General features: G+C 36.9%; 1 protein-coding gene across 1 annotated transcript in view; it reads left to right on the top strand.

Annotated features, from left to right (window-relative positions):
* The window catches only part of ERBIN (erbb2 interacting protein), a 123,253-nt gene that overhangs the window by 76,671 nt on the left and 20,650 nt on the right, over window positions 1-25,932 (top strand). Inside the window, exons 7-18 of the mRNA XM_082497392.1 lie at window positions 5,168-5,224; window positions 11,211-11,274; window positions 13,071-13,145; window positions 14,392-14,536; window positions 14,962-15,034; window positions 18,043-18,172; window positions 18,518-18,633; window positions 19,640-19,709; window positions 20,746-20,845; window positions 23,166-23,287; window positions 23,849-24,019; window positions 24,789-24,971. Of these exons, the coding sequence (XP_082353518.1) occupies window positions 5,168-5,224; window positions 11,211-11,274; window positions 13,071-13,145; window positions 14,392-14,536; window positions 14,962-15,034; window positions 18,043-18,172; window positions 18,518-18,633; window positions 19,640-19,709; window positions 20,746-20,845; window positions 23,166-23,287; window positions 23,849-24,019; window positions 24,789-24,971 (1,306 nt within the window). The remainder of the gene's footprint in view (window positions 1-5,167; window positions 5,225-11,210; window positions 11,275-13,070; window positions 13,146-14,391; window positions 14,537-14,961; window positions 15,035-18,042; window positions 18,173-18,517; window positions 18,634-19,639; window positions 19,710-20,745; window positions 20,846-23,165; window positions 23,288-23,848; window positions 24,020-24,788; window positions 24,972-25,932) is intronic.

The following is a 25,932-nucleotide window of genomic DNA, read 5'->3' as shown; positions in this document are numbered from 1 at the left end:
ATGGGAATGCATGAAGTAACGGAGTTCTGTTGCTTCTTCTTACTGGCAACTATAGGCAATAATGCCTCATAAAAACTAAGCCAATGCCATATTAAAGCTAGCAAGGTATTTATGCTCCATGTACCAGGGTCTCTATTCCAGCAGTTCAGATTAGAAACCTGGTTTCCCACATTGGTTTCTCTCTGACTCTTCATACTCACTTATTCTACAGTTTAATTGCCATCATCTGTCATGAGTGTTATCCCCCGTGCTCTAACCTGCTGTTTTTATAGTGTTCTTGTATCCCTCTTTTAGTTTGTTAGACTAAACAAAACTCTGTTTCCCTCTGGTACGGCAGGTGCCATATTTGTGCCCAATTCTATTAATATATCTTGGAACGAGTTTCAGTTTGAATTCATCTTCTTTTTGATAGAAGATGACATATATAGCTGTATTTAGAATTCGAATTGAGATCTCTTCATGGCTTGTACAATGTCATGATTATCTTCTTGTTTCTCTTGGAAATGTCAGTGGTTATGCTCTAGTGTTGCACTAGCCTTTTTTGCAGCCGCCTAGTGTCATTTCCCACGTGATTGACTAATGTGTTGAACAGCTCAGTTAGAAATGGCTGATGACTCTACAAGGAAACCATGAGTACTTGACTTGGTGCTATGTTATCTTGTCCCTTTTCTTTTTTTTTCAGTCCTTAAGGTTATACTGTTTTTTTTCCCTACAGTGTCCTAATAATCCACTGTATTTTGTGGCATCAGCCAACTTACACATTTTTCCTATTCTTTAAGATTGCTGTTAAAACATACTGAACAGGATAGTCTCAAAATGAGTCTTTGAACACCTCTGTTAGTAACATTCACCCTGATGCTTAGGAAAGAAAACTTTGTGTAATGCAAACTACTTTATCCATGCAGCATTTTACTATATTTACCTCAATGCTTTATTCTCGCCTTCAAAAGTTGTGCTAAAGCTTTGACTACTATTGAGGTCAGGATTATCCATTTTTTCCCCATTCTTTATGAGCATTAGACATTTGTTGTCCTTCAATGACATTGTAATGGTTCAGCCAGTTAGACTTATTAAAAATCACCAGACTTTTGATTAAATATGCCAGTTCCTTTGGAATTCTGAAGTGATAAAGTGTGTTTTTTTCCTCCACTCCCAAATTCTAATTTGAATGCATTAATATTGGCACGGATCCCAGAACTAGCCTTTGTACCAGTGCACAGAAATCTGAGAATTTCTTATGCTTACCTAAGAAAACAATATCTGTTGTATCTAAATACATTATGTATATTTACATTTAAATATATAAATATATAAGCAGAGCAATCTAAACATGAAGCTCACTGCACCCTAATTGTGAGACAGGGCTTTAAAAGGGAAACATTATTTACTGGTGAGCGTTTAAGATAAGCAAGGAATTTATCTTCAGTGTCATTCTAAAAACTCTGAGAATCTTGTCTGTAATGGGATATTGTTTCCAGACACGTTTTACTGTGATGTTGCAATGAATTTAATTTTAATCTTTTTTTTCTCAACAATTTGCTAGTAGTATTTGCAGTAGGAGATATCTTTAGCCGTATCTACTCTGGGATAATTTTTTACATAAATTTACAGTGATAGTGAAATTGGGGACTTAATTTAGTTATATATATGTAATTTGGCTCATTCTTTTGCAAGTGCAACCTGCTATAGGATACATATATTTCAGTCTGTAGCCTTTATATTTTAGTTATGATTTAAAAAAAAAATTCTGTTAGCAAAACTGCAAATGACATGAAAAATAAAGAACATCTGTCTATGAAATTCCTTTCCAAGGAATGACTGCTGTTGAACAGTGGGTTTCTAAGTATACTTGCTATATATTTCTTTTACATTTTTTACAGTTTGCATAGTTAAAGAAGTCAGATTTAGGAAGAATATTGATCTTATCCTGGGAAGGTGTTAATGTAGAAATTTTGTTTTATTTAAAAGTTGAGAGACATTTTAAAAGCAAGCTAAGTTGGTTAAATTAAATAACAATACTACAAAAATAATTTTGTTGAGACTGTTACACCAGGTATACTTCATGTTGAATAATACTCTATTACAGCTTTGTGTTTAGGTGATGTGTAAGTATTTCTGTTGTTATGGGTTTTTACAGTTCAGAAATGAAATGTTTCCGTATGAGTATGACAAATCATTGTGATAGAATAGCACAGGAAATACATGCTATGCCACTATGACTTCTATTTTTCCTTTATTATAGGTACTCTAATTCTCTGTCAGTATTTCTTTTTCCAATTAAACCCCAGTTTCTCAGTTCCATTATAACAATAAATGGTATCTTGGGGCGCATTAAAAAGTGCGTGGCGTGGTCGAGGGAGGTCATCCTCCCCCTCTACTCTGCCCTGGTGAGGCCACATCTGAAATACTGTGTCCAGTTCTAGGGTCCCCAGTTCCAGAAAGACAAGGAACTACTCGAGAGGGTCCAGCAAAGGTCTACAAAGTCAGTCAAGGGACTGGAGCACCTGTCTTATGAGGAAAGGCTGAGAGACCTGGGTCTTTTCAGCCTGGAGAAGGGAAGACTGCTTATCTTAACAATGCTTATAAATATCTAAAGGGTGGCTGTCAAGAGGGTGGGACCAGACTCTCTTCAGTGGTGCCCGGCGACAGGACAAGGGGCAATGGGCACAAGCTGGAACACAGGAAATTCCATCTCAACATGAGGAGGGACTTCTTTACTTTGAGGGTGACAGAACACTGGAACAGGCTGCCCAGAGAGGTTGTGGAGTCTCCTTCTCTGGAGACATTCAAAACCTGCCTGCATGCACTCCTGTGCAACCTGCTCTAGATGAACCTGCTTTGGCAGGGGGCTTGGACTAGATGATCTCTGAAGGTCTCTTCCAACCCCTACCATTCTGTGATTCTGTGTGATTCAGATGCTTAGCATGGGTGTTCACACCAGCAATTTAAAGAGCACCTAGGCTGAGTATATTACTATATTAAACTTGAATAAACCCTTCTAGTCATAATGGAAGAAGTGACAACTGCTTCATTCCAATATTTCTCATCAATTATGGCAAGAAAATTGCTCATTTAGACACAGCCTGTATCTCCTATCCAGGAGAGTTTGAAAATGTTTCCCTAGTAGTCTCTGTGTAGCTCTACACATAAGAAATTCAACATTTGTATCTCCAATTTCTTATGGTTAGGTGAAGAAAAAGTAGAATGTGAAACAAGGTCACAGAACCTTTCTATCACCAAAGACAGTCTTTAATTTCACAGAATTAGCATATTAGAAGTGTAGTACAGTCAGTTCTGGCTAAAGTCAACACAGTGTCGGTGTGCATATACATATAGTTTAGCATATGAATGGAGGTTTGCTTCTACTGCTTTCAGCTGAGAAATTTGACTGCCTACTTGTGTTGTGAAGAAAACCTACAAACTGTGTAGCTGTTCTCCCTGTCATCAAGGCGAAATACCTACCGGAGCCTAATGCAGTGTTTTGTTGTTCTTTGGTTCACAAATCCAAGCTCAAAATGACTGTTGAAATCTGAGGGTGCTTAAACAAACAAGTTGTTTTGTCACGAACAGGCATCTTAGGATGCAAGTAGGGTAAGAAGGCTAGGAAGTCCTTCCCAATTATGTCCTATATTGACAGCAGTGATATTACCATGAACTGGATTTTTATTAGGGTATTCTTTCAGCACTGTTAGAGTGTTGTTTTTTCTTGGAGAAGTTGGGAGGAGGAGGTTCCCCTCCAGCAGTTGCTACCAGATGGCAAGTACTGCTTGCAGTGCTGGGCTGTGTTGACCTCTGCTCTGTTTCAAGGTGACTGTTATATTCTTAAGTTATTCATAGGCGCAGCAGATTGCTACTTTCAAATGCATCCAAAAATGAGTGAGTGTCTAGAGGAAAAACAAATACTGTTTTCAGCTTTCTATTTTTACTTTAAGTATAGTTCTTACTACTTAATCAAAATAAAGGTTTTTGTCTCTGTCCTTACAATGTACTCAGTCAAGCACCTTCAGGAAAAACTGGTCTGTTCACTAAGCTCCTTTTTTGAGTCAGGGAGCTTAATGTCCTGTTTGGTGTGGTAAGAGGGCTGTTAGTGGGTCACATGTAGAACTCTTGTCTTTATGATCCTGTCTGTGTTTAAACCAAACTTAGTTTCTGCATTTCATTTAACAAAGAAATAGTCTTGTCACTGCTGTCCTGATGCAAAAAATTCCACAGGGTACATTGCTTAAGTGTGAGGACCGCTTTGAACTTATCTTTGCCAAGTTGTTGAGTTGGGGATTTAGAAGTTATTTGTCTTGCAACCAGGCATTTATTGAAACGAAGGTCAAACTGCCTTCGAACAGAAATATCAAAATGGATTAAGAAGCTGGCTAGAAAGAGAATATGGAAGGAAATCCAAGATGAATTTAAAGGTTGTTTGTACCATGTGGAAGACCACAGGTATTCCTCTGATGAGGCTTGTTATTTGAAAGGGTTTGATACATTGCCAGTATTAGAAATTCAAGGTCTGAAGGAGGATGGAGCCAGGCTTTTTTCAATGGTTCCCAGTGACAGGACGAGTTCCGTTCAAATACATGGAAAAACTTCTTTACGGTGAGGGTGACAGAGCACTGGCACAGGCTGCCCAGGGAGGTTGTGGAGTCCCCTTCTCTGGAGATTTTCAAGACCCGCCTGGATGCAGTCCTGAGTAATGTGCTCCAGGCAATCCTGCTTTAGCAGGGGAGTTGGACTAGATGATCTCTAGAGGTCCCTTCCAACTCTGAAAATTCCGTGATCCGTGATTCCATGATTAACTTACGCGGACTTACCCTCCCTTTCTTGTATTACTTCCTGTGTACTTCTGTATATGATGATAATATGTACCCCAAATTAACCCAATGAAGTGCTTTAAAGTCTTTGGGATGAAGGAAAACAAATTTATTCAAACAAGTACAGAAGAGCAGTCAAGATCTAGTTTATTTGCTGCTTTAGCAAAACGAAACCCCAGTGAATAAATGAATTTTAAATAACATGCAGATGTACGCACAAAACATATTTTTAATTCTTACAGAAAAAATATTTCAAACTCTTAGATCTTTTTCTGAAATTCACCCATATAAATAAGTTTAGAGATTGCTTTTGTCATAAAATACAGTAAATTGTGATAATTTGTTATGCCTTTCTGTTACAGATTAACTAAACTCCAGATATTGGAACTTAGAGAAAACCAGTTAAAAATATTGCCAAAGTAAGTATGTATGACATTTATTTAAACTACTTTGGAGGCTGTTTTCTGCAGTTATACTAATAATGTGGTGCATATTGAAAAGTAGATGACAGCTTAAAACGTGTAGCTAAGTAACTGGACAAAGTTCTCACAAGGAACTTTCCTTTCATACTGCTGAAATTATATCTCACTCCAGACTGACTGGTCTGCCTATTCAGAGATTTGCCTATTTGGACATTTTATTTTATTTTTTTTTTTATTATTTATTTTCTGTCCCTATCGAGCTTCTGATCCACCTGTTGAGCTTTTAAGTCAGCATGTGGGCATGTCAGGATGATTGTTCTGAGATGTCTGATGTTTCTTGCAGGAAGTGTTGTATGGCTGCCCAGATGCCTGTCTGAGTACGGTTCAGCTGGCTGAGTGTCTGAGACTTAAGCATTGGTAATTGAGGTCATTATCTCTAAATCAAATGTGGAGTTTGAGATGCTTGCTCAGAATGACTGAGAGAATAAGATTCACATGACTTGGACACTTTGTTTAGTTTGTAGTAACAACTTGTTACTGTGTTGCATGGAATCTATTATGCCATACCTATTCTATAGTGCAACAGGCTTGTTTAACATAATGGCAGCATATTCCTTGGATGTGTTTTCAGAAAGAGTAAAATAGTTCTGGTAATTCTTACAGGATTTGTCTTAACAGTAAATCCAATTGCACCTCTTAAAATCTAGCATCTTTCTAAACCCTGCTTTGCAATTCTCACTCATTTCATCAACGAAGCCCAGGCTGATGGTGTTGCGGTTCCTGCTGTTTCTATGAGCTAGAGCAATGCTTTGCATTTTCACACTTGCACCCTGGAGGTCCACGTTGGTTAACAGAGGTATAAAAGGTTAATGAAGAGAGAGAGAGGGTTTGTGAATAACCAGCTGTGGAGTCCTGAATGTGTTGTGGTGTGCTGCAAAAGGGGTCCTCCTCTGGCAACAGAAACCAGTAAAGAGAGCTACTGGTTTTGGTGGATTTAAGATGTTGTGGTGGAGAAGAGGAGGAGCTAACAATTGACTATTCACTCTGTCCAGCTCATATGCTAGCGGAAACTTGCTTGCAGTAGGCTGAAGTGTGAATTGCTAGCCCTTCAAATACAACAGCCAGTTTTCTTACTGACTGTACCTAATTATATGCCTAAGACGTGACAAAGGGCTATATTCCACTGGAATTCCGTTTTTGCATGGCTAGATACTGTACTGTCGTGTCTGCTGTTTAAAGATGTCAGAACTCATATCTGGAATGAAATGTATAGAATCAGAAAGTGTGATTTTTAAATCTTCCAAGTGTGAAGCATTCTTTTCATTCATGTGATATAAATACTCTCTATCCTTGTTTGCTCTTTTTGCTGTAACTAATTTTCAGTAGAAAAAGAATGAGAAGACATGTCATTTGGGGTAGTAGCTCTGTAAATTAAGTTACTCCCAACTGAGGAACAGTAACTATAATTAAAACTAAAAGCTAATACAAGTTTTGTTTATAAAATTACTTTGACTTAATTGCCATGATTAACACTAATAGCATAAATTACATGCGATATTTTAAAAAGAGTAGTTTATGGAGGTCTCTTGTAGTGATAAGAGACATTTAAACAAATGTTGTAGTGTATTTAAGCCAAACATAACTTCTGTTGAAGTTGCTGGGATTTTTTTTGTTGACTTCAGTGTTCTCAGGGTTTCATCCTTGCTGGAAAACTAAACAGCAGCTGTCATGAAGATGTTTTCTGCAGCACCTCCATAATGATCTACAGTATATATTGAGATGCCACCTTTGTTATTTTGTTCTGGTACTCTTGTGGTTCAATTAAGGGAGATTAAAGCTATTGAGACTACTTTTTTTTTTTAATTTAATCACAGTAATATGCATTTTGCTACAATGAGGTAATGGAAACTTACATTCCTTATGTATGATGTACACTGGGGAGAAAAAGTTCGCTGTAGTGTCCATAGTATGCAAGACGTGAATCTGCCTTTCCAGACAATACAACCATGCAGCAGTTAACCAACAAAGGCATCCATGGCCTGGCTTTAGTATTAATATTAGAACAGAAGTTGATGTGAAATTTGAACTTACGCGGTTTTCCAAATCAGAGTACACGTCTTAAAAGGAACATGCTAAACAGCTTTGAACAGTGTAGAAAAACAAAAGGCTTTTTTTTTTTTTTTAAGCTAATAAGATGTAGCAGTATGAGCTAGTATTTTTTGCTATCGAATACAACTGTCTTTTCTTGTCTCTCCTGTCACTCTCACCTTTTCAATATTTTCATACTTAAAGCAAATTCTTTTGTGTTTGTAATGAGAAATGTATTGGGATAAATTTCTACAAAATGAGCTAGCCCTCTTGCTGAATTAAAAATGCATGTAATTTTTAACACTAAAGCAGAAAGCACTTGAAAGAATGTTAATCAAAATGGGTAATTAATGCCAACACACTAAATCAAACTTGTTTTGTGCCAACTGCATCATTTTTCTTGGAGCTTATCCACAGCCAGAGACTGCAAAACTGGCAGTATTGTCATGCAAATCAGCTCAATGAAAATATTTCTACTGAAAGAAAAGCAAAATTACACAAGACTATTTTAAAGGTATTTATCTGATAGGTTGGGTTTAGCTGAAAGTTGGGAAAATGGTCCAATGGAAATATAAAGAGTTTATTTTTTATTTTGTTTTTTTTTTTTTTTTCCCAAACTTCTGTCTGTTGTGTAATTGTTAATAAAAAGAGTAGCCTTATTAGAAAGAAGCAAGTTATTTGGGAGTGTAATTGTTATGATTCAGGGCCCAATCTTGCTGTCACACACACCTCTTGAACTGTATGCTACTTGAAGTTAGCTGTAGTGTTAACCTTAGTGAAGCTGACTGTTTACAACATCAGAATCTGAAACATAATTTAGACTACCTGATCCCTTAGTGTTGGATTGATTTTGCAGCAATTTCAATAATATGAATTATGAAACAGATTTTTCAGTTTATGGAAGAGATTACATAGTGCAGTGGCAAAGATAGAAACAGGTGTAACTCAGTGATCTAGTAAATTTTTGTTTTCATTTCTGTATTCTTTGTTTAGCACTGAGTTTTCCTGTTACTTTAACATTATTGAAAGCTTTGTTTGGATTTTTTCTGAATATATAGTTGCTCTATAAACAATACAGAAAAGCAGAGAGGTATTAGTCATAGAATAGCTGAAAATGCTATAGATTGAGCGACAGTGGGGAAGGGGAGAAAATAACTGAGACCCTGGTCTTGCAAACACATTTATGTGTGTTTTACAGTTGAATGGACGTGTTTGCTAGATTACAGACATTTTGGCAAGAAAAAAAAAAATCAACCCCAAATCAATGTTAGATAACATCAATTTTGCAGATACTTGAGAGAGATTTGCAGATACTTGCTTTGTTCCAAATGGTAAGACCAGGACCATTGATGAAAAACTGTAACAGCATTTTTATTTTATTTTTATTACGACACTGAAGATTAAGGCGCGAATGGGAAATTTTGAGTTGCCTTAGAGCCATTAAGGATGTAGCACTAGCAGGATGGGAAAGGAGCACCTAGATCTTGGGTTGGAATTTGTGTATCTAGTGTAATTTGGCAGCAGGGAGGAGAAGAGCTTTGTTGCTTAGATTCTGTGAATCTGGTGTTAACTGTGTAAAAACAGTTCAGCCTCAAAGTTGAATGGTGTACGGGAGGAAGGAAAAAAAATTCACTCAGACCTAGGAATGTGTTGATCTGGGAGATTGATGTGTGTGTGTGTGTGCGCGTGTGTCTGTGTGTGTATCCTTACTAAGCCATTAAAGTAAAAAGATAAGTGTTCATGTTGGACTGAAAGAAAAAATTCCATTCATCTCAAGCCACAATAGAAAGTCCATCTGACTTTGTTTCAATTCAGCCTCATCAAAGTTCAATTAAACCAGATTCACCTTTTTTCATTTTGTTGGTGTTACCTGATTTTTTCCTTCACCTTTAAAATTTTTATTTATTTCCAAGTTGAAAATTCAGTTCAAATATAAATCAAGGCACTGTCTCAAAACTGTTGAAATGAAAGGACTATATAAAAAATAAGGCATTTTTAAAAAATATTCATTTATTGAAACTAATATATCAAATTAAATCCCATGTAGCTATGGATCTCCCTTAATCTACTTTTTGAGGATGAAATTTAGATCATCATTGAAGTTTTGGACTCCACTCTCTAGTAGCCCACAGTCTAGCTAACGTGGCTTGAAAATGGGAAATCTAAAACCTTTTTAAATTAAAGCCATCAGTAAAAGTGTGGTATGGTGTTGCTCGTGAAGTTTTGAAAGCTGCAAAGTCATATGCTAGATCCTTTAAATGAGTCTTCAGCTGTGCTTCTGGAAGACCCATTGGGGCAAATTTGCTAGCAACATATCGCACTAAAGTTGGTATTGGCATGGTCTCATAAAGCTCTGAGAAATTCGTCTTACACAGTATTTCAGAGGGACTTTGCTAATTTATTTTAGAATTGGAAAATTAATTTTAGCAGTTGATAATAATCTGGTTCATAATCTTCAAGAAGTGAGGAAAAATCTTCTCAGATTCTTCTGGAAGTACACTTTTCATGTATTTTTTTCTTTTTCTTCTTTGAGACAGTGGGAATGTGACTTAAAAGCTTTCCCCTAAAGCCTGTGTATACTATGTGTGCATTGCAAAAAAATGGCTTCTGCTTTTTGCCTTGATCGTGTTTTTACCTGCTTGTGCTAAATTTCTGGTTTGTCTCCAGCATAATTACTATAATGCAATGAAAATCAAATCTATAGACAAATGTTGAGTGTAATCCTTTTGGGAGATTATTTCAGGAATAATACTAATAATCACATTAACTTACTTTCAATAAATAAGGCATTTTCCAATAGAATGTAATTCTTGAACTGTATATTTAGAACACCTGTAATAGTGTATTTGAAGAACAACTGAAACTGAATAGCTGCATAGTGCATCTTGTGCTCGTGCAGATATTTTTTTAAAGATATTAGTGTTCATACCTATATATTCTCATGATATAAAAGACTACCATTTAGAAGCTCTTACATTTAGTTTTTCCAGAATTTGATATTACGTACACTCTTACAGCTTATATTTGAAAGTATTAGATATTATTAATTGTTCTATGGAAATCCATTATTAAATTAATACACGACATAATGTCATATGAGGGATTCATAGCCTCTTGGAAAATATTTTTATATAGTACTGATGTTGACTGAAGTACCGGTCGTGTAGTCCACAATGTGCAGTGATAGATAATGTCTGTGGGATCCCCAAAGTAAACTTTAAATGGAGGAAAGATTTTGCCAAAACGCAGCTTGAAATAATGGATTTTACTTTATTGCAGTCATTGATTTAATCTTTACCATAAGCTGGCTTAAAGAGTATTGATGTGTCACAAATTCCAATTTAGTTAGCTGATTTGCTGTAGGACTAGAGAAATAATTAGGATTACAGAGCACATTGTATGGAAGCAACTTTGTCAGCAGCCTGGAGAGGTAGAAAGTGTTGTTGGTTACTGTAATTCAACAGCGGTCTCTTCTGTTTTAGCTGATCATTAGGCAGTGGTCTTTCTCTGGAAGCAAAACATGTCTTCTCAGTAGCCAAAGGCTGGTTAACTACATTGTCACTGTAGGTGAAAAGCTGCTTGTCAAAAGAAGAGTAACTTCACTGAGTTACTCTCTGTCATAAAGATTACTCTAGTGGTCTTAGTTTTTGTAAACTAATCTGTAGATGAGTTTGTGTGTACTCTGTGTGTGACAGTCAACAGTCGGCATGATCATTACTACGTGCCTGGTTGAACAATGTGTGAAAAATTGAACTTAATTAGATATCAGTCCAGTTACAGAACAGCATCACTACTTAATACTGATTAAAATAATATATTTGTATGAATACAGGAAGATTGGATGTAACCGGCGTTTTCTTAAATCTAATTCCTTATTAATCTCCTTCCTGTGCAGAACCATGTCCAGACTGACTCAGCTGGAGCGACTGGACTTAGGAAGTAATGAATTCACAGAAGTGGTGAGTTTTGCCCTAGTAACAGAGCTTTGTATCTTTTATAAATCTCTTTATCCTTTAATCTATTTCTAATCGATATGAAAATGTAAACATCATCTTAAGAGTTCTGCTAGGGAGCAATTATTATGTATACCTCATACTACTTTATGGAGCCTGTTATAAAAACTATGTGCATATTCTGATGAATATGAATATGTTTTTCCTCAATTTGAAAATAACACGGTAGTGTAGTGTGGTTACTGTACTGGTAAAAAATTAATGGTAATATGTGTTTGAATTGTAAACATAATTGTTTGGCTTATAATAAATTCTAAACACGTATTGGTTATCATGTATTTAATGTTGCAAGTTCTGTATAAGCTGTGCATAACCTGCTTTTATTATTGTGTACAAACTATTTAGATCCAAGGGAAACTATATTAATTTTAAGTTTGAATATTGTTCAAAATAGTATTTACAGTTGAGGTTCCCAGATTTTTCCTTCAGCATGGATAGACTTGTTTCCTGTTCATGATCTCACGGTCAAATACATCTTACATTTACAATCACTGCTTCTACAAGTACTTTCCTGGATAAAGAAATTTAAATAGAAGTATAGTGGAACATACTGACCTGCCATATAATAAAGTCCAGCCTTTGTGTGCCGCCAGTAGGTCATGCAGAGTTGAACACTTGCCTAGTTGTATGGTTTGGAAGATAGGGAAGTGTATTTAAGGAATTTGTTCATTAGCATGATTACACTTTTAGCTATTACCATTACTGCTGTATTCTCATTACAGCGTAGATATTCGTATGGGAGCCTTAAACTAACATACCCAGGCACATGTTAAGCAGTAACAGCCAGGAACTGGCTGCAAAATTACCTGATTGGGTATATTTTGAGTTGATTGCTTCATCTCTCCCAGCCTTTTAGCTACAAGAGTCAACTATTGGTAATTTATTTCATTAAGATCTTTTGGTAAAAACACAAAAAGGTTTGAAAATGCTTTTTTGGATAGAGCTGTCTTGAAAGGTAGTTAAGATTTTCTCTTGGAAAATGAATTATTGGGAGTCAGGACTGGAACTTATGCAGGAATGCTGTATATTTACAATGTAGCAGAATTGAGTTCTGCATTTAACTGAACTTGCTTGTAGCTGTGAAGGTGCAGCAGCACCTGTTTTGCATTACTTTCTCAGGAGAGAAGTTTAAATAGGAAATATATGCAATGTGGATGTTTACCAAGAAGTGGTCTTTCCCTGATATGTAAGATACTCTAACAATAAGTTGTAAAGGAAGCATGATCCTGCACTTCACTTTATGGATGGAGTGGTTTGCTTATATCACGCAGACTCACCCTTTGTTGTTAGAAAATTAAAATTTGTTTTTGTTTTCCCCAAAACCACAAAATGTCTGTGGTTTTTGAGAAACAGGTCTTCTGATCTGATGGAATGTAAGGATTTTTAGACCTCCTCCATAAGAGAGGAATCGATACACATAACACTTATTTATTGTGTGCTCCAGCTGATAAAGAATACTTTCTGTTATAAAAAAAAAACAACAACCAACAAACAAAAACCCCCACTTTCTGTAAGGATTATTTAGTGCTGTGATCAAGTTCTCAAAAGGTTTTTGTATATCTAGTATATATTTACATTTCAAAAAGTGAATTATCTGGGGTTTTTGATGACCCAGTTAAGCAAGTGTGTATAACAGCTATAATAAGACATTACTTAAAGTTGCAGTAGATGAATCACTGAAGTTGTTTTTGCCTTTCACTATATTCTGTATGAAGTTTTTAACACATGGATTACCTTTACAGCCTGAAGTACTTGAACAACTGAATGGGTTAAAGGAATTTTGGATGGATGGTAATAGACTAACACTTATTCCAGGGGTAAGTCCCTTTCCTGTGTTAAACATTTAATATTTTAATTTACAGTGGTATTTGCTTTGTCAGCTGTCATATATATTAAAGTTGCTACGTAATTTTAATGTTACTGAAAGTCAAAAGGCTAAATGCCACTTAAATGCTTAACTAGTTTACTGAGAAATTGATACTGACCACGGGAGTTGAGTACGCAGCTTTTCTTTCACTGAAAGTTATGTACCTCTCATCTAAAAACTATGTTCCAATTCAGGAAAGGGGTACAAATCCTAGATCAAACTTATGTTCACTGGTCCTTCCAGAAAGGGATTATTTTGTGTTAGACAGCAAGTGGGAATTTACAGGATAAATACATTGTGTGAATTTTTAGCCTCGTATACAGGAGCATAGCCAGTTCCTAAGAAAATGTTCTTTTGACTTCGTCTGGGTTCCTGACATCTCAAAATCAGATGGGGTCCAGGATGACCTATTATTTCAGTACTTGTGAATTGTGCTTAGGTTCTAGTAAACTAGTAAATTTATATTTGAAATTTGAGAAGCAGCTGGTCTGTTTCACATTTAAAATCCCTAGCAGTCTTCTGACACGAGGCTTTCTTTCCTGATCAGTAGTCTTCTCTACCATCTTTCCTCACTTCAGCTAATTCTTCCTTGAAGAGTTGAGTGGATGTAGTGAACATTTCTACTTTACAGTAAAAGTAAAACTCTATTTGTGAAAGTGATTGCATCTTCTCTGTGAATTTTAGTCATGTACACTTCAAGCTTGTTCTTGGTTCATACGGAAAGGTAATAAAAGCTTATATTTTGGCTTGTTTCTTCAGTTTAGTATAATAAGGGATTCATTGTTGAGGCTAAATAAGATGCAGTTTTACACAAAAGACAAAAATAAATCTTAAAAGACTTTACTGGAGCCTAATGATGCCCTTATGTTACCTATCTCTGTCTGAAGTTTGTTCTAAAGCTTCAGTTATTTGATTCATAGTAATTGATCAAACTTGAATTTGCAGCAGACTACTTTAGAGACCAGCGGAATTACTGTGGTGTGTCTGTGTATGTGGAAAAACATCAACTGTCTGTATCTGTGCAAAATACTTCATTATAAATTTCGGGTATTTTGCATAAAATTGTTTCAGCTCTATAAATAGGTTTTCTCTTTTTGTCTGGCACTACGCTTGAGAGACAGTTTGTTGTCAGATCTGCTGGATTTTTTGTTTTGAACTTGCACTTTCTAGAATGCATTATTTTCTCTTGTTTTTAGTTCATAGGCACTTTGAAACAGCTGACCTACTTGGATGTTTCTAAAAACAACATTGAAGTAGTTGAAGAAGGTATTTCAGGTTGTGAAAGCCTGCAAGACCTACTGTTATCCAGCAATTCACTTCAGCAACTGCCAGAGTCTCTTGGTTTGTATTTTAAGTTAATTCATGTTCTTAAAAGCTTATAGTTTAGACACAGAACACTTGAAAATAGATGAATGGCATATTAGATCTAAGATTAGAAGTACCAGTTCTGGATGAAACTGTAATGCGTAGCTGAAAATTTATATTTGTTTTGGAGTGTTCTTGACTTTATACAGTAGTTTGTAAATGGATAAGAATATGTTGACTCTAACAGAGTAAAAAAAATATTTTTTTCTTCTCTTACCCCCCGCCCTTTGCTGGCAAACAAGTTCTATAAGCTCATCTGCTTATTTCCTTATGTATACAGCATTATAGGCATGTCAGGGAATACAGAAAATGTGGTTGCTTGCCCATTAAAACTAAGCTTAAAATTAAAACTAAGCTTAATGAACTCAAATGTCCTTTTTGATTTACTTATTTTATTACAGGTTCCCTGAAGAAGGTAACAACACTTAAAATTGATGAAAACCAGTTAATTTATTTGCCAGACTCCATAGGAGGGTAGGTATTTCACCTGAATAAAAGGTTGAGTTACCTTTCTGCACACTTCTCTGTTACAACGGCTCTTCTTTTGAAACTTTTTACACCTACTTGATTTAATTTCTTCTACATGTCAATGCCTTAATAAAATTGAAAGCAAGTGCTTTCATAGCTTCTCGTTTGCAGCATACATGTTTTTTATGTGTTATTTGATATAAAAAGACATGTTCCTCGCTTACCAATGCAGCCACCAATCAGGTGTGGCTGTGGTAAGTATTGCAAATGATTGAACCACTGACAAAATCTTGTAAAAAGTGAATCCGAACACACACATTTATCTTTTTTTATATCATAAGGAGAATTTTCACCTGTTCATCAGGAGGGGTTTTTAATGTATAATTACACATTGAGCATTTAATTTAACATTCACTAATGATGGCAAAAATAATTGGTTCAGAATTAAGTGCTATACAAATGAAGGGTATTTCACAGAATCACAGAATCACAGAATTTTCAGAGTTGGAAGGAACCTCTAGAGATCATCTAGTCCAACTCCCCTGCTAAAGCAGGACTGCCTAGAGCACATTACTCAGGACTGCATCCAGGCGGGGCTTGAAAATCTCCAGAGAAGGGGACTCCACAACCTCCCTGGGCAGCCTGTGCCAGTGCTCTGGCACCTGAACCGTAAAGAAGTGTTTCCGTGTATTTGAACGGAACTTCCCATGTTCTAACTTTCTTTTCTCCTATTGTGATTAATGTAGGTTAACTTTTGTGATTAATGTAGGTTAACTTTTGTGATTAATGTAGGTTAACTTTTGTGATTAATGTAGGTTAACTTTTGTGATTAATGTAGGTTAACTTTTGTTGTCAGAATTTACAAATCACTTCTTCACTGCCAGATTCTTAGGTTCACTGTTTCTGACTCTTGAAATGCTTTTCTTGTCCGCAAACTGCACTCAACTTCTGTTTGGTATAATCTATCCCATTCTGCATGTTTTCATTGCCTTGCACGAGCACATTTTCATGTAGTACATAAACATTTGATGTTGCTGACTCCCCTGTTTTCACTGAATGCTGTCTTATGAGGACAGTGTAAAGGAGATTGAAAAAACCAAACCAAACAAACAAGAAAAAAACCCAGACCCAACCCCCCCACAATCAACCAACAAGCAAAAAAAAAAATCCCCAAAACACAATTTAGGCAATTAGTAAAGGATTTTTCTTAGATTTGAATTCCCTTGGGTTTTGAGTTTTATTTTTAATTAAATTTGAGATTTTTGCCTCAGTCTTCACTGGCAAGGACTGCCACCACACTACCCATGATGCAGAATGCAAAGGCGGAGATTGGGAAAATAAAGAACCTCCCACTGTAGCGGAAGATCAAGTATGAGACCACCTGAGGAATCTGAAGGTGCACAAGTCCATGGGACCTGATGAGATACAACCACGGGTCCTGAGGGAACTAGCAGATGAGGTCTCTAAGCCACTAGCCATGATATTTGAGAAGTCGTGGCGGTCTGGCAAGGTTCCTGCTGACTGGAAAAGGGGAAACATAACCCCTGTTTTCAAAAAGGGAAACAAGGAAGACCCAGGGAACTACAGGCCAGTCAGTCTCACCTCTGTGCCTGCCAAGATCATGGAGCAGATCCTCCTGGAAACTCTGCTAAGGCACATAGAAAACAAGGAGGTGACTGGTGACAGCCAGCAGGGCTTCACCAAGGGGAAGTCGTGCCTGACACATCTGGTGGCCTTCTACAAAGGGGTTACAGCGGCAGTGGACAAGGGAAGACCAACTGATGTCATCTACCTGGACTTGTGCAAAGCGTTTGACACTGTCCCACATGATATCCTAGTCTCTAAATTGAAGAGACATGGATTTGACAAATGGACCACTCAGTAGATAAAGAACTGGCTGGACGGTTGCACTCAAAGAGTTGTGGTCAACGGCTTGATGTCCAAGTGGAGACCAGTGACGAGTGGCGTTCCACAGGGGTCGGTACTGGGGCCTGTACTGTTCAACATGGACAGTGGGGTCAAGTGCACCCTCAGCAAGTTTGCTGATGATACCAAGCTGTTTGGTGAGGTAGGCACGCTGGAGGAGAGGGATGCCATCCAGAGAGACCTGGACAGGCTTAAGAGGTGGGCCCAAGCCAACCTCATGCAGTTCAACAAGGCCAAGTGCAAGGTCGGCGTAATCCCAAGGACAAATATAGGCTCAGCGGGGAATGGCAGGAGAGCAGCCCTGAGGAGAAGGACCTGGGGGTGCTGATTGACAAGAAGCTCAACATGAGCCAGCAGTGTGCGATCGCAGTCCAGAAGGCCAACTGTATCCTGGGCTGCATCAAAAGAAGTGTGGCCAGCAGGTTGAGGGAGGTGATTCTGCCCCTCTACTCCACTCTCATGAGACCCCACCTGGAGTACTACATCCAGCTCTGGTGTCCCCAACATAAGGACGTGGACCTGCTGGAGCGTGTCCAGAGGAGAGCCATGAGGATGATCCAAGGGCTGGAGCACCTCTCCTATGAGGACAGGCTGAGAGAGTTGGGGCTGTTCAGCCTGGACAAGAGAAGGCTCCAGGGAGACCTTATAGGAGCCTTCCAGTACCTAAAGGGGGCCTACAGGAGAGCTGGGGAAGGACTTTTTAGTCGGGCATGTAGTGATAGGATGAGGGAGAATGACTTTAAACTGGAAGGGGGCAGGTTTAGATTAAACATTAGGAAGAAGTTTTTCACTTTGAGAGAGGTAAGGCACTGGAACAGGTTGCCCAGAGAGGTTGTTGAGGCCCTATCCCTGGAGGTGTTCAAGGCCAGGCTGGACGTGGCCTTGGGCAACCTGGTCTAGTGGGAGGTGCCCCTGCCTATGGCAGGGGGGTTGGAACTCGATGATCTTCAAGGTCCTTTCCAACCTAAACCATTCTATGAATCTGATTTGTAATTAATAGTGGTATTAGCTTTATTTAAAATTAAATTATTTAATTAATGTTGGATGAATTAACCTGTGTAGAGGAGTAATTTTTTTTTTTTTTGCAGGTTAATATCAGTAGAAGAACTGGACTGTAGTTTCAATGAGATTGAAACGTTGCCTTCGTCTGTTGGGCAGCTCTCTAATATAAGGACATTTGCTGCAGATCATAACTTTTTAACACAACTGCCATCAGAGGTATGTATTTAATTACAAAACTAAAATGAATTTTTTTAATGTATTTTAAATATAGAGTCTGTACAACTTTTGGATAAGAAGTTAATTCTTGAGTAGATTTTCTTTGTGTATGTTTTTAAAGGAGGATGTATACAAATATAGAAGTTTTCAAATAATAAAATTCTGAATTTTTTTAGTCAAGAAGTGGAAATTTGTTGCTAGTGTATTGAAACTAAAAGAAGGTTTAATACATAAGAATAACTACTTTCTGGACAAAAATAACTGTAATACTAATTGTTTTAAAACAGTAAAAATTTGCATATTTAGAGTTGTGAAGATGAATTAATTCTTTGCGGTCTTTTTCAGATTGGAAACTGGAAGCACGTAACAGTGTTGTTTCTGCATTCTAATAAGCTTGAATTTCTCCCTGAAGAAATGGGTGATATGCAGAAATTAAAAGTCATTAATCTGAGCGACAATAGGTTTGTGGATGCATTTATTCAAGTAGAAGATGTATAAAATACAATAATAATGTAGATGTACTGTTATGAATATATTATGCTGTCTTTCCTTATCTCACGCGCAGCTTAGAAGCTGAGATGCATGTATTTAATGTATTATTGTATTCTGGATCTTGCTGTTCCATTGTATTGAGCTGTCTTTATTTTAATGACTTGGCACATGCATTGAAGCACAGCTTCAATACATTCATGATTCTTAGCATGTATTTTTCGGGGGAGTGAGTTCAGTTATTTTCATAAAACTTTGCTTACTTAAGAGTTAATAGCTTCCTGTATTGCATATGGAGGACACAAAACAGTATCACAGTATAGTCTAAAACACTTATGTATGCTGGGGAAGGGGGAAAAGAGAGTTGTTTTTATTAGAGCTGGTCATTAAAAACTGACAATATTTTTTGGGGGGGAATTGCCAACTGGTAGTTTTGACATATATTGGGAGAGAGAAGTCTAACTGAGCTCTCTTCTGTTCTGTCAGTCCAGCTTCTCTGTGCTCCATCTGTAGCTTGATTTATCCAGTAATGCCAGAGCTTCCATTATCTGGGCTAGCCCCTTTCCCACACACCTATCTTGGAAAAAGCAACTGTTTTCAGGTGTTGCACTTTTTTCTTAATCGGCGTGCATGTATAGTAAAGGATAAAATGCTGAGGATTCAGATTAATTAATTCAGGTTAATTGTCTTCAAAATTGTATTCAAGTCTCTGAACAGAGTTAAATTCAACTTCCATTGTCATTTTTTATGCTGCTTGCTAAACTGGCCAGTTTGGTTTTTGTTTGCTTTTTTTTAATTCCAGGTATAGCTTTGAATCTAAATTAAATGTTGTTGCCTTTCAACTGTAAATGATTATTAATTTAACTGTATTTGTAAATGTCCTTTTTAAACATTTTTACAGGCTAATGCAGGATTGCTTCTTAAGGGTCTTAAAGTATTGGTAAATGTACTTACATAAATTCTTGTTGTAATTCACAGACTGAAGAATTTGCCCTTTACCTTTACAAAACTGCAACAGCTCACTGCTATGTGGCTATCAGACAATCAGGTGAACGTTTTTAAAATTAAAAATAAATGATTGTTGACTTTATTCCTAATGGAATTGACAAGTACAGAGCCATCTGTTAAATAGTGAGACTTGGTACTGTGTATATACATCAGTACTTCCTTGACATTACTATGTTGGTTCTCCTGAAATAAAAATCACTGACCCTACCTGTCTTTGGAGACTTTCATGCTTCTAGCAAAGTTCTGTGCTGTTAGGAAATACCATTTGACAGATGTTGGGGTGTTTTGTTTTTGTTTTCTTAGTTCAGGCTTGTTTAAAGAAGACGGTTAGTGTTTGATAAGTTAGTACAGCATGCGTAGCATGCTGTTTCTTCCACAGCTATACCATTGGGGAAACTTAGCATGCCTTTTTTTTTTGAGCTAGGTTTCTTGCTACCCTTTTGAACTCTGTGACTGCCTACGTTTCAAGCCATTAAGCAGTAACTCATGTGCTCATGGCTTATATTTTTGCTGTGTATTGAAGGCCTCTGTACTATTCTGATTTCCTGAATGGCATTAAGGTGTACAGGGCTACCAGAAATCCACTAGCCTCAGATGTAGTATAACAAAAGCCCTTTTAATAATACAGTAACTTAAAAAAAAAAAACCAAACCTGCCGTTTTTTGTAAGGGGTAGGTGATATTCAATCTGGTGTTAATATGAAAAACTGAGTACAAAACTTTTCTCTTTATATCCTTGTCTGCAGCTTTAAATGGCCACATATATCTGTGTATTCCAGATCAGCCTGCTTTGGGATAGAAATAAGTCCTAGCAAGAAACTGGGTTATATTTTGAATATCCAGTGTTTGCTTTTCTCTTAAAGCTGTTACTGAGTTTCAGTTCTCAGTCAAAGCCAGTCATCAATCAACATGTTAATAACTTCATTCTGTGAAAATTATTCAGAGGAGAAATTGTTTAATACAAGACAAGAGTAGTCTTCAAAGAAATGGGACAGGCATGCTCTGTGATATGTAGATCATATTTACTTTTTTACGTATATATTCTTGTGACATATCCTTCTTCTATTTGCTTCCTAGTCTAAACCACTTATCCCTCTTCAAAAAGAAGTTGACCCTGACACACAGAAAACAGTGCTTACTAATTACATGTTCCCCCAGCAACCAAGGACCGAGGATGGTAAGAATTTCTGAAATACCCTGTCAGAATGCTCACTTTTGAAAATAATAATGGGAAAACTGTGCAGCTACTATGATTTTCACTAGATAATACTTAAATAGAAGTTTGAAATAAACGTCTAAGCGATGAAAAGTTACATCTGAAGAATAAAAACAGTAACTAAATGTGACCTACATATTGGTAGATTCTAGGTGAAACTGTTTCAGTGAGCAAGGTGAGGAATGGACTGGTGGGATCATGTTCTGCGATGGTTGCCACTTCACAGTGTGACACCCTGTTTCGTTCCAACAGAACTTAATGGTTTGGGGTGATACCTTAGCAGGTGTCTGCTTCAGACTGACTATTTTAACAGAATGTTAGACAAAATGTTTCCTCCATTACTGAGTACACATTTTTGGAAAAGTAAATAGCCTTCTGTGTTTTATTTTAAAAGGTTAAAAAAAAAAAAATCACTCCAGGAAAAAAAAAACAAAAACGTATTGCTCACATTTAGTTTGAACTGTTTTATAAAAGGTTAGGCCCAAAATATTAAGATGTGTCAGAAAGTTATTTCTGCACACTTGTGAAATACTTAGGAAAATAAGTAACATTGCATGAGTAAGCCCATCAGGAGTTAGGGAAAGAGAGTTAGATCTCTTTATTTCTCCACTTTCTTTCTCCTGCAGGCAAAAGAAAAAAGCTTGTGCTGCTTTAACAAAATGGCGGGGGGCACATACCAATGGAAATAATTAAAAGCTGACAAGTGGCAACATTTGCTGTTCCATGGCACAAGTGTCTGGTACACTAAGAGAGGAGTAATCAAAACTACCAACAAAAACAGTACATTGTGCATCACTTTTAGTGCCTTCTAATGCAGATAATCTGCAATACCTCTGATAGAATGTGAGAATTATAAAAATCATTTGGAGATTCAGTGAAGTTCTAGATCGTTCCTGGAAGCATTTTCTCCATTTGAACATTTTTTTTATCTAGGTGCTGGGGTTTCTTTCTGTAGACAAGGAAAGAGCTGCTTGTTTGGCTTAAGTTGACAGAATACATGCCTTTGTGGTGGTCATTCCAGATGGAAGGTTTGAAGTTCAATAGATAGTGTTTTTTTAAAATAATATTTTTAAGATTCTCTTATCAAGTTCTCTTTTTGGTCAGGAACCATTTCAGTGATAGTGAAGTCTATTAGAATATTTTCAAATGTGTTAAAATTGTAAGTTTACCCTATAAACGCAGAGTAACAAATATGCCAATGCATTTGTTGAGGCCTATAATTAAGTATTTTTCTATTTCAGGTATAGAAGTAGTTAATATGAATAGTCTTGGCATTGCTAGTGAAGAATATACATTTGCTGGGGTGGTGGTGGCAGATTTATTAGACTATTTGGCATGCTAAAGTAGAACCTGCCTGATGTAACACAAGGCATGGAGACGTGCTAGAATGAGACAGTGGGTACCCAAAAGATTTTCATTATCTCCTGTAAAATTAAGCAAGAAATACATTGTAAAGCTCCTGTCATTTGTATAACTTCTGCAAAATCATGTGTTTACCTTAAGTGTTAGATGCTTAAGGTTTTTTTCAGGCTTAGTAATAATGCAGGGTTTTGTTACTATATCATTCTTATTCTTCATTTTAAAATTTTCATTAAATGAAATCAGGTGAATGCTCTTAGTGCTTAACGAGACCACCTTACTGAAATCAGGCTGTATAAATCTTTATAGTTTACATTTATATAAATGCGTACACATTCTCATATGTATACATATATATAATACGGAATCACGGAGTTTTCAGAGTTGGAAGGGACCTCTAGAGATCATCTGGTCCAACTCCCCTGCTAAAGCAGGATTGCCCAGAGCACATTACTCAGGACTGCATCCAGGCGGGTCTTGAAAATCTCCAGAGAAGGGGACTCCACAACCTCCCTGGGCAGCCTGTGCCAGTGCCTGTCACCCTCACTGTAAAGGAGTTTTTCCGTGTATTTGAACGGAACTTCCTATGTTCTAACTTGTGCCCATAATACATATAGAATACTTTGCAGCAGAGAGTTATGCTGAAAATTTTCACGTGTAAGTATTAAGACTAGTGTACAGTGGAGTGTATGAAGGTTTTTACGTTACAGATAAGGATTTTACTGTCATGAAAATATAGCCAAGTTCATAAAGCAGTGGCAGTGCAGCTATTCTTCAACTAATGGTGCTGCTAGCCTCTTGCCTTTTAAGAATGCATACAAAAGCACACCGATCCCATCCAAGAGAAAGAAAAAGAGAATTTTTATTTCGTATAATGTATCCTTATCCGTATTCTTATGAGAGTCTATCTTTTTTTTTTTAGTTATGTTCATATCTGATAATGAAAGTTTCAATCCATCTCTGTGGGAGGAACAGCGGAAACAGCGTGCCCAGGTGGCATTTGAGTGTGACGAAGACAAAGATGAGAGAGAGGCACCACCTCGAGTTAGTATTGAATTTTTTTTGAATACTTGGTGCTTCCCTCCCTTATAACCTCACCCCTGAATCCCATCCCTTTCCTTACTTTAGCTGTGGATTTTGCTCTGCTGAAGAAATCAAATCTTTGGTTATTAGTTCAGAGTATAAGAGTATCTAACAGGATGAAACACCATGGTGTGGTTTTTTTTTTCACCAGATCATTTAAAGTGGAGCACAAGGGAAAAAGCTGATGTAAAGCAATGTAGGGCACTACCTGACTGGTGGTGCCATGGAGAAGGATAGTGGGAAAACACTGATTAATCCTGTTTGTTCTTTAAATAAATTACAGTTTCCATAATTCTTCCTGCTTGCAATCAGTGAACACATTGCGGGGGGCAGCAGGAAGCAATTCATAATCTTGCTGGGTTTTGTAAACTTAAGTCTGTATCCATGCACGTAGACTTGACCAGCAAAGTGGAGATCCTGGATTGTTCAGTGTTTTGTCCTAATTCATTGTCTGTTTTAAAGTTGATGTTTAAATTATGGAGTTTAATTAAATGTAGAACACTATTGCTTTTTGTTACACAGGAAGGCAACCTGAAGAGATATCCAACTCCATATCCTGATGAACTGAAGAATATGGTCAAAACAGTCCAGACAATTGTGCATAGGCTAAAGGATGAAGAACCTACTGAAGATATTGCCAAGGAGTCAAAACGAGAAAGCCAGACAGTTTCTGTAAAAGATGTGGGGGTAAAGGTTAGATATTATCTTCTGACTTTGCAAGAACTTCCAAAAACCTAGAGTGTCATTGATTCCTTTTAATTCTCTTCTCTCTCCCCACTAATGCTTTAGCAGAAAAACTGTCAGATTAAAGAACAGAATTTACTTCTTCACCACCTAAAAAGTCTGTAATAAATGTCTGGTTTGCAGTAGCAGTTTTCCTGTGACACTAAGAACAAGGGAAGTGATTTGATTCTCAGCTGAATGCAAACTATGGATGTGTTAAGGAGATGGCTTCTTCAGTTTCTGGAGGATGGCCTCTTTGTCATTCTCTGATCCTCTTTTATCCACCAGACTTCACAATGAAACTCAGGATCATCTCTAAGCATCTTGCTGCTGCCCTCGCAACTGGAGGTTTTACATGATAAGTTAGGAAGGCAATCATAGCAAGTTGGCACAGGAGTCAGGAGTCTCCAACATGCTGATGTAGCGTGGTAGGACTAATGTTTGGTGCTGACATGTCTTATTGTAGATATTCTTGGCCTTTTTTTATTTAACTGGAAATTTAATGGTACAAATTGACCCCAATAAGGAAGAAAGTCAAATTGACAAAGGGTAGGGACTGTACCTCTGTAATCTGCAGATTTCTTTGTATTTCATACCTGGTGCATTTTGTACTTTATTATTTCAAAGCTCAGATTTTCCATTTCATAGTTTCCCAAAATACGTATTGTTAACTCTAAATATCGTATGTTACTGAAAACCTTTCAGGATGTTTTTTCTGCTAATGTTCTTAATCCTCTAGACTTCAGAAACTGTTTCAGTAAAGAACAAAGCAGATGAGAGAAAGCAATATTCAGCAGGAAGCTCTGTGCAGAAGCCTACTGAACCAGAAGCTGAGCATAGCACCGCAAATTCACAGATGACTGCACTTGTCAAAACCTTGCAGAACACGAAAACAATTGTCAACCATGAAGACACACTCGAGGTATGGCATTGCAATGAACATCATAGCGGTCAAAGAATTTTGCTGGTGTTGTATTGAATTTGTTACTCTGGGAGATGAAAATTTATGTTGACAATAGCAAAAAATTGCCATCCATCAGTGATGTACGTACAGATGGCTTGCAATGCAATATTTTTCTGTATTTCAGATTATATTGAGTAAAAGTTGAAATAGCTAGTAAAAAGTACATCATGAAAGGTACATGCATTTAAAGAAAAATAAAGCAAACTCGATTAAAAGTTGACCTAAGTATCAAACTGTGAAGACTTAGAATTTTCCGGGTTTTGCTTGATTGTCAGTCCTTCATTAAATAATCAATTTTAATTGTCACTGAAATGACAAACTATCTGATCAGGGGGAGCAATCAAAAACTCGTATATCCAAGTCACTATGCATATTCATTTCAAATGAAAAGTGAAAGGTGAGTTTAAAAATGTGTTCCTCTGTGTTTATTAGTGAGGTGTCATGAATATGACTTGGATTGTTTTTACCTCTTATAAAGAGTCAGAGATTTTAAACTTCTAAACTCTTTGCACATCTCTGAACACCATGCATTCATTTATTTAGAATGTTTCAGTCTTGTGACAAATTTTGGAACTTGTACTTAATCAGTTGCCAATCACAACCTTTAAAATGCTTTTTTCATAGTTTCACAAGCAGATTATTTTTGCCTGTGTTGTGTAAGCAGTGGAACATGCATGTATCATACTTTTGCTGAAGAGACTTTGTAACAAGCATTTGTGGCTGTTGTTGGCCAGTTGGTGCTCCAGTAGGTTCCACACATTAAATATTCTGAAACTTTTAAGAAAAAAGTGAACATTGACAGACTATTTTTGCGATCTGCAACGTGGATTTTGTAGCATTTGTAATAGGGAGCATGTTTACTAGAAAGAAATTTCCACTTTGGGGAAGGAAGGGTTTTTTTTCTTTCTAAATATTACTG

Source organism: Vanellus vanellus (genome assembly GCF_965231255.1).
Source record: "Vanellus vanellus genome assembly, chromosome: Z".
Taxonomy (NCBI): Eukaryota; Metazoa; Chordata; class Aves; order Charadriiformes; family Charadriidae; genus Vanellus; species Vanellus vanellus.
This window is presented reverse-complemented; position numbering and strand designations above follow the sequence as displayed.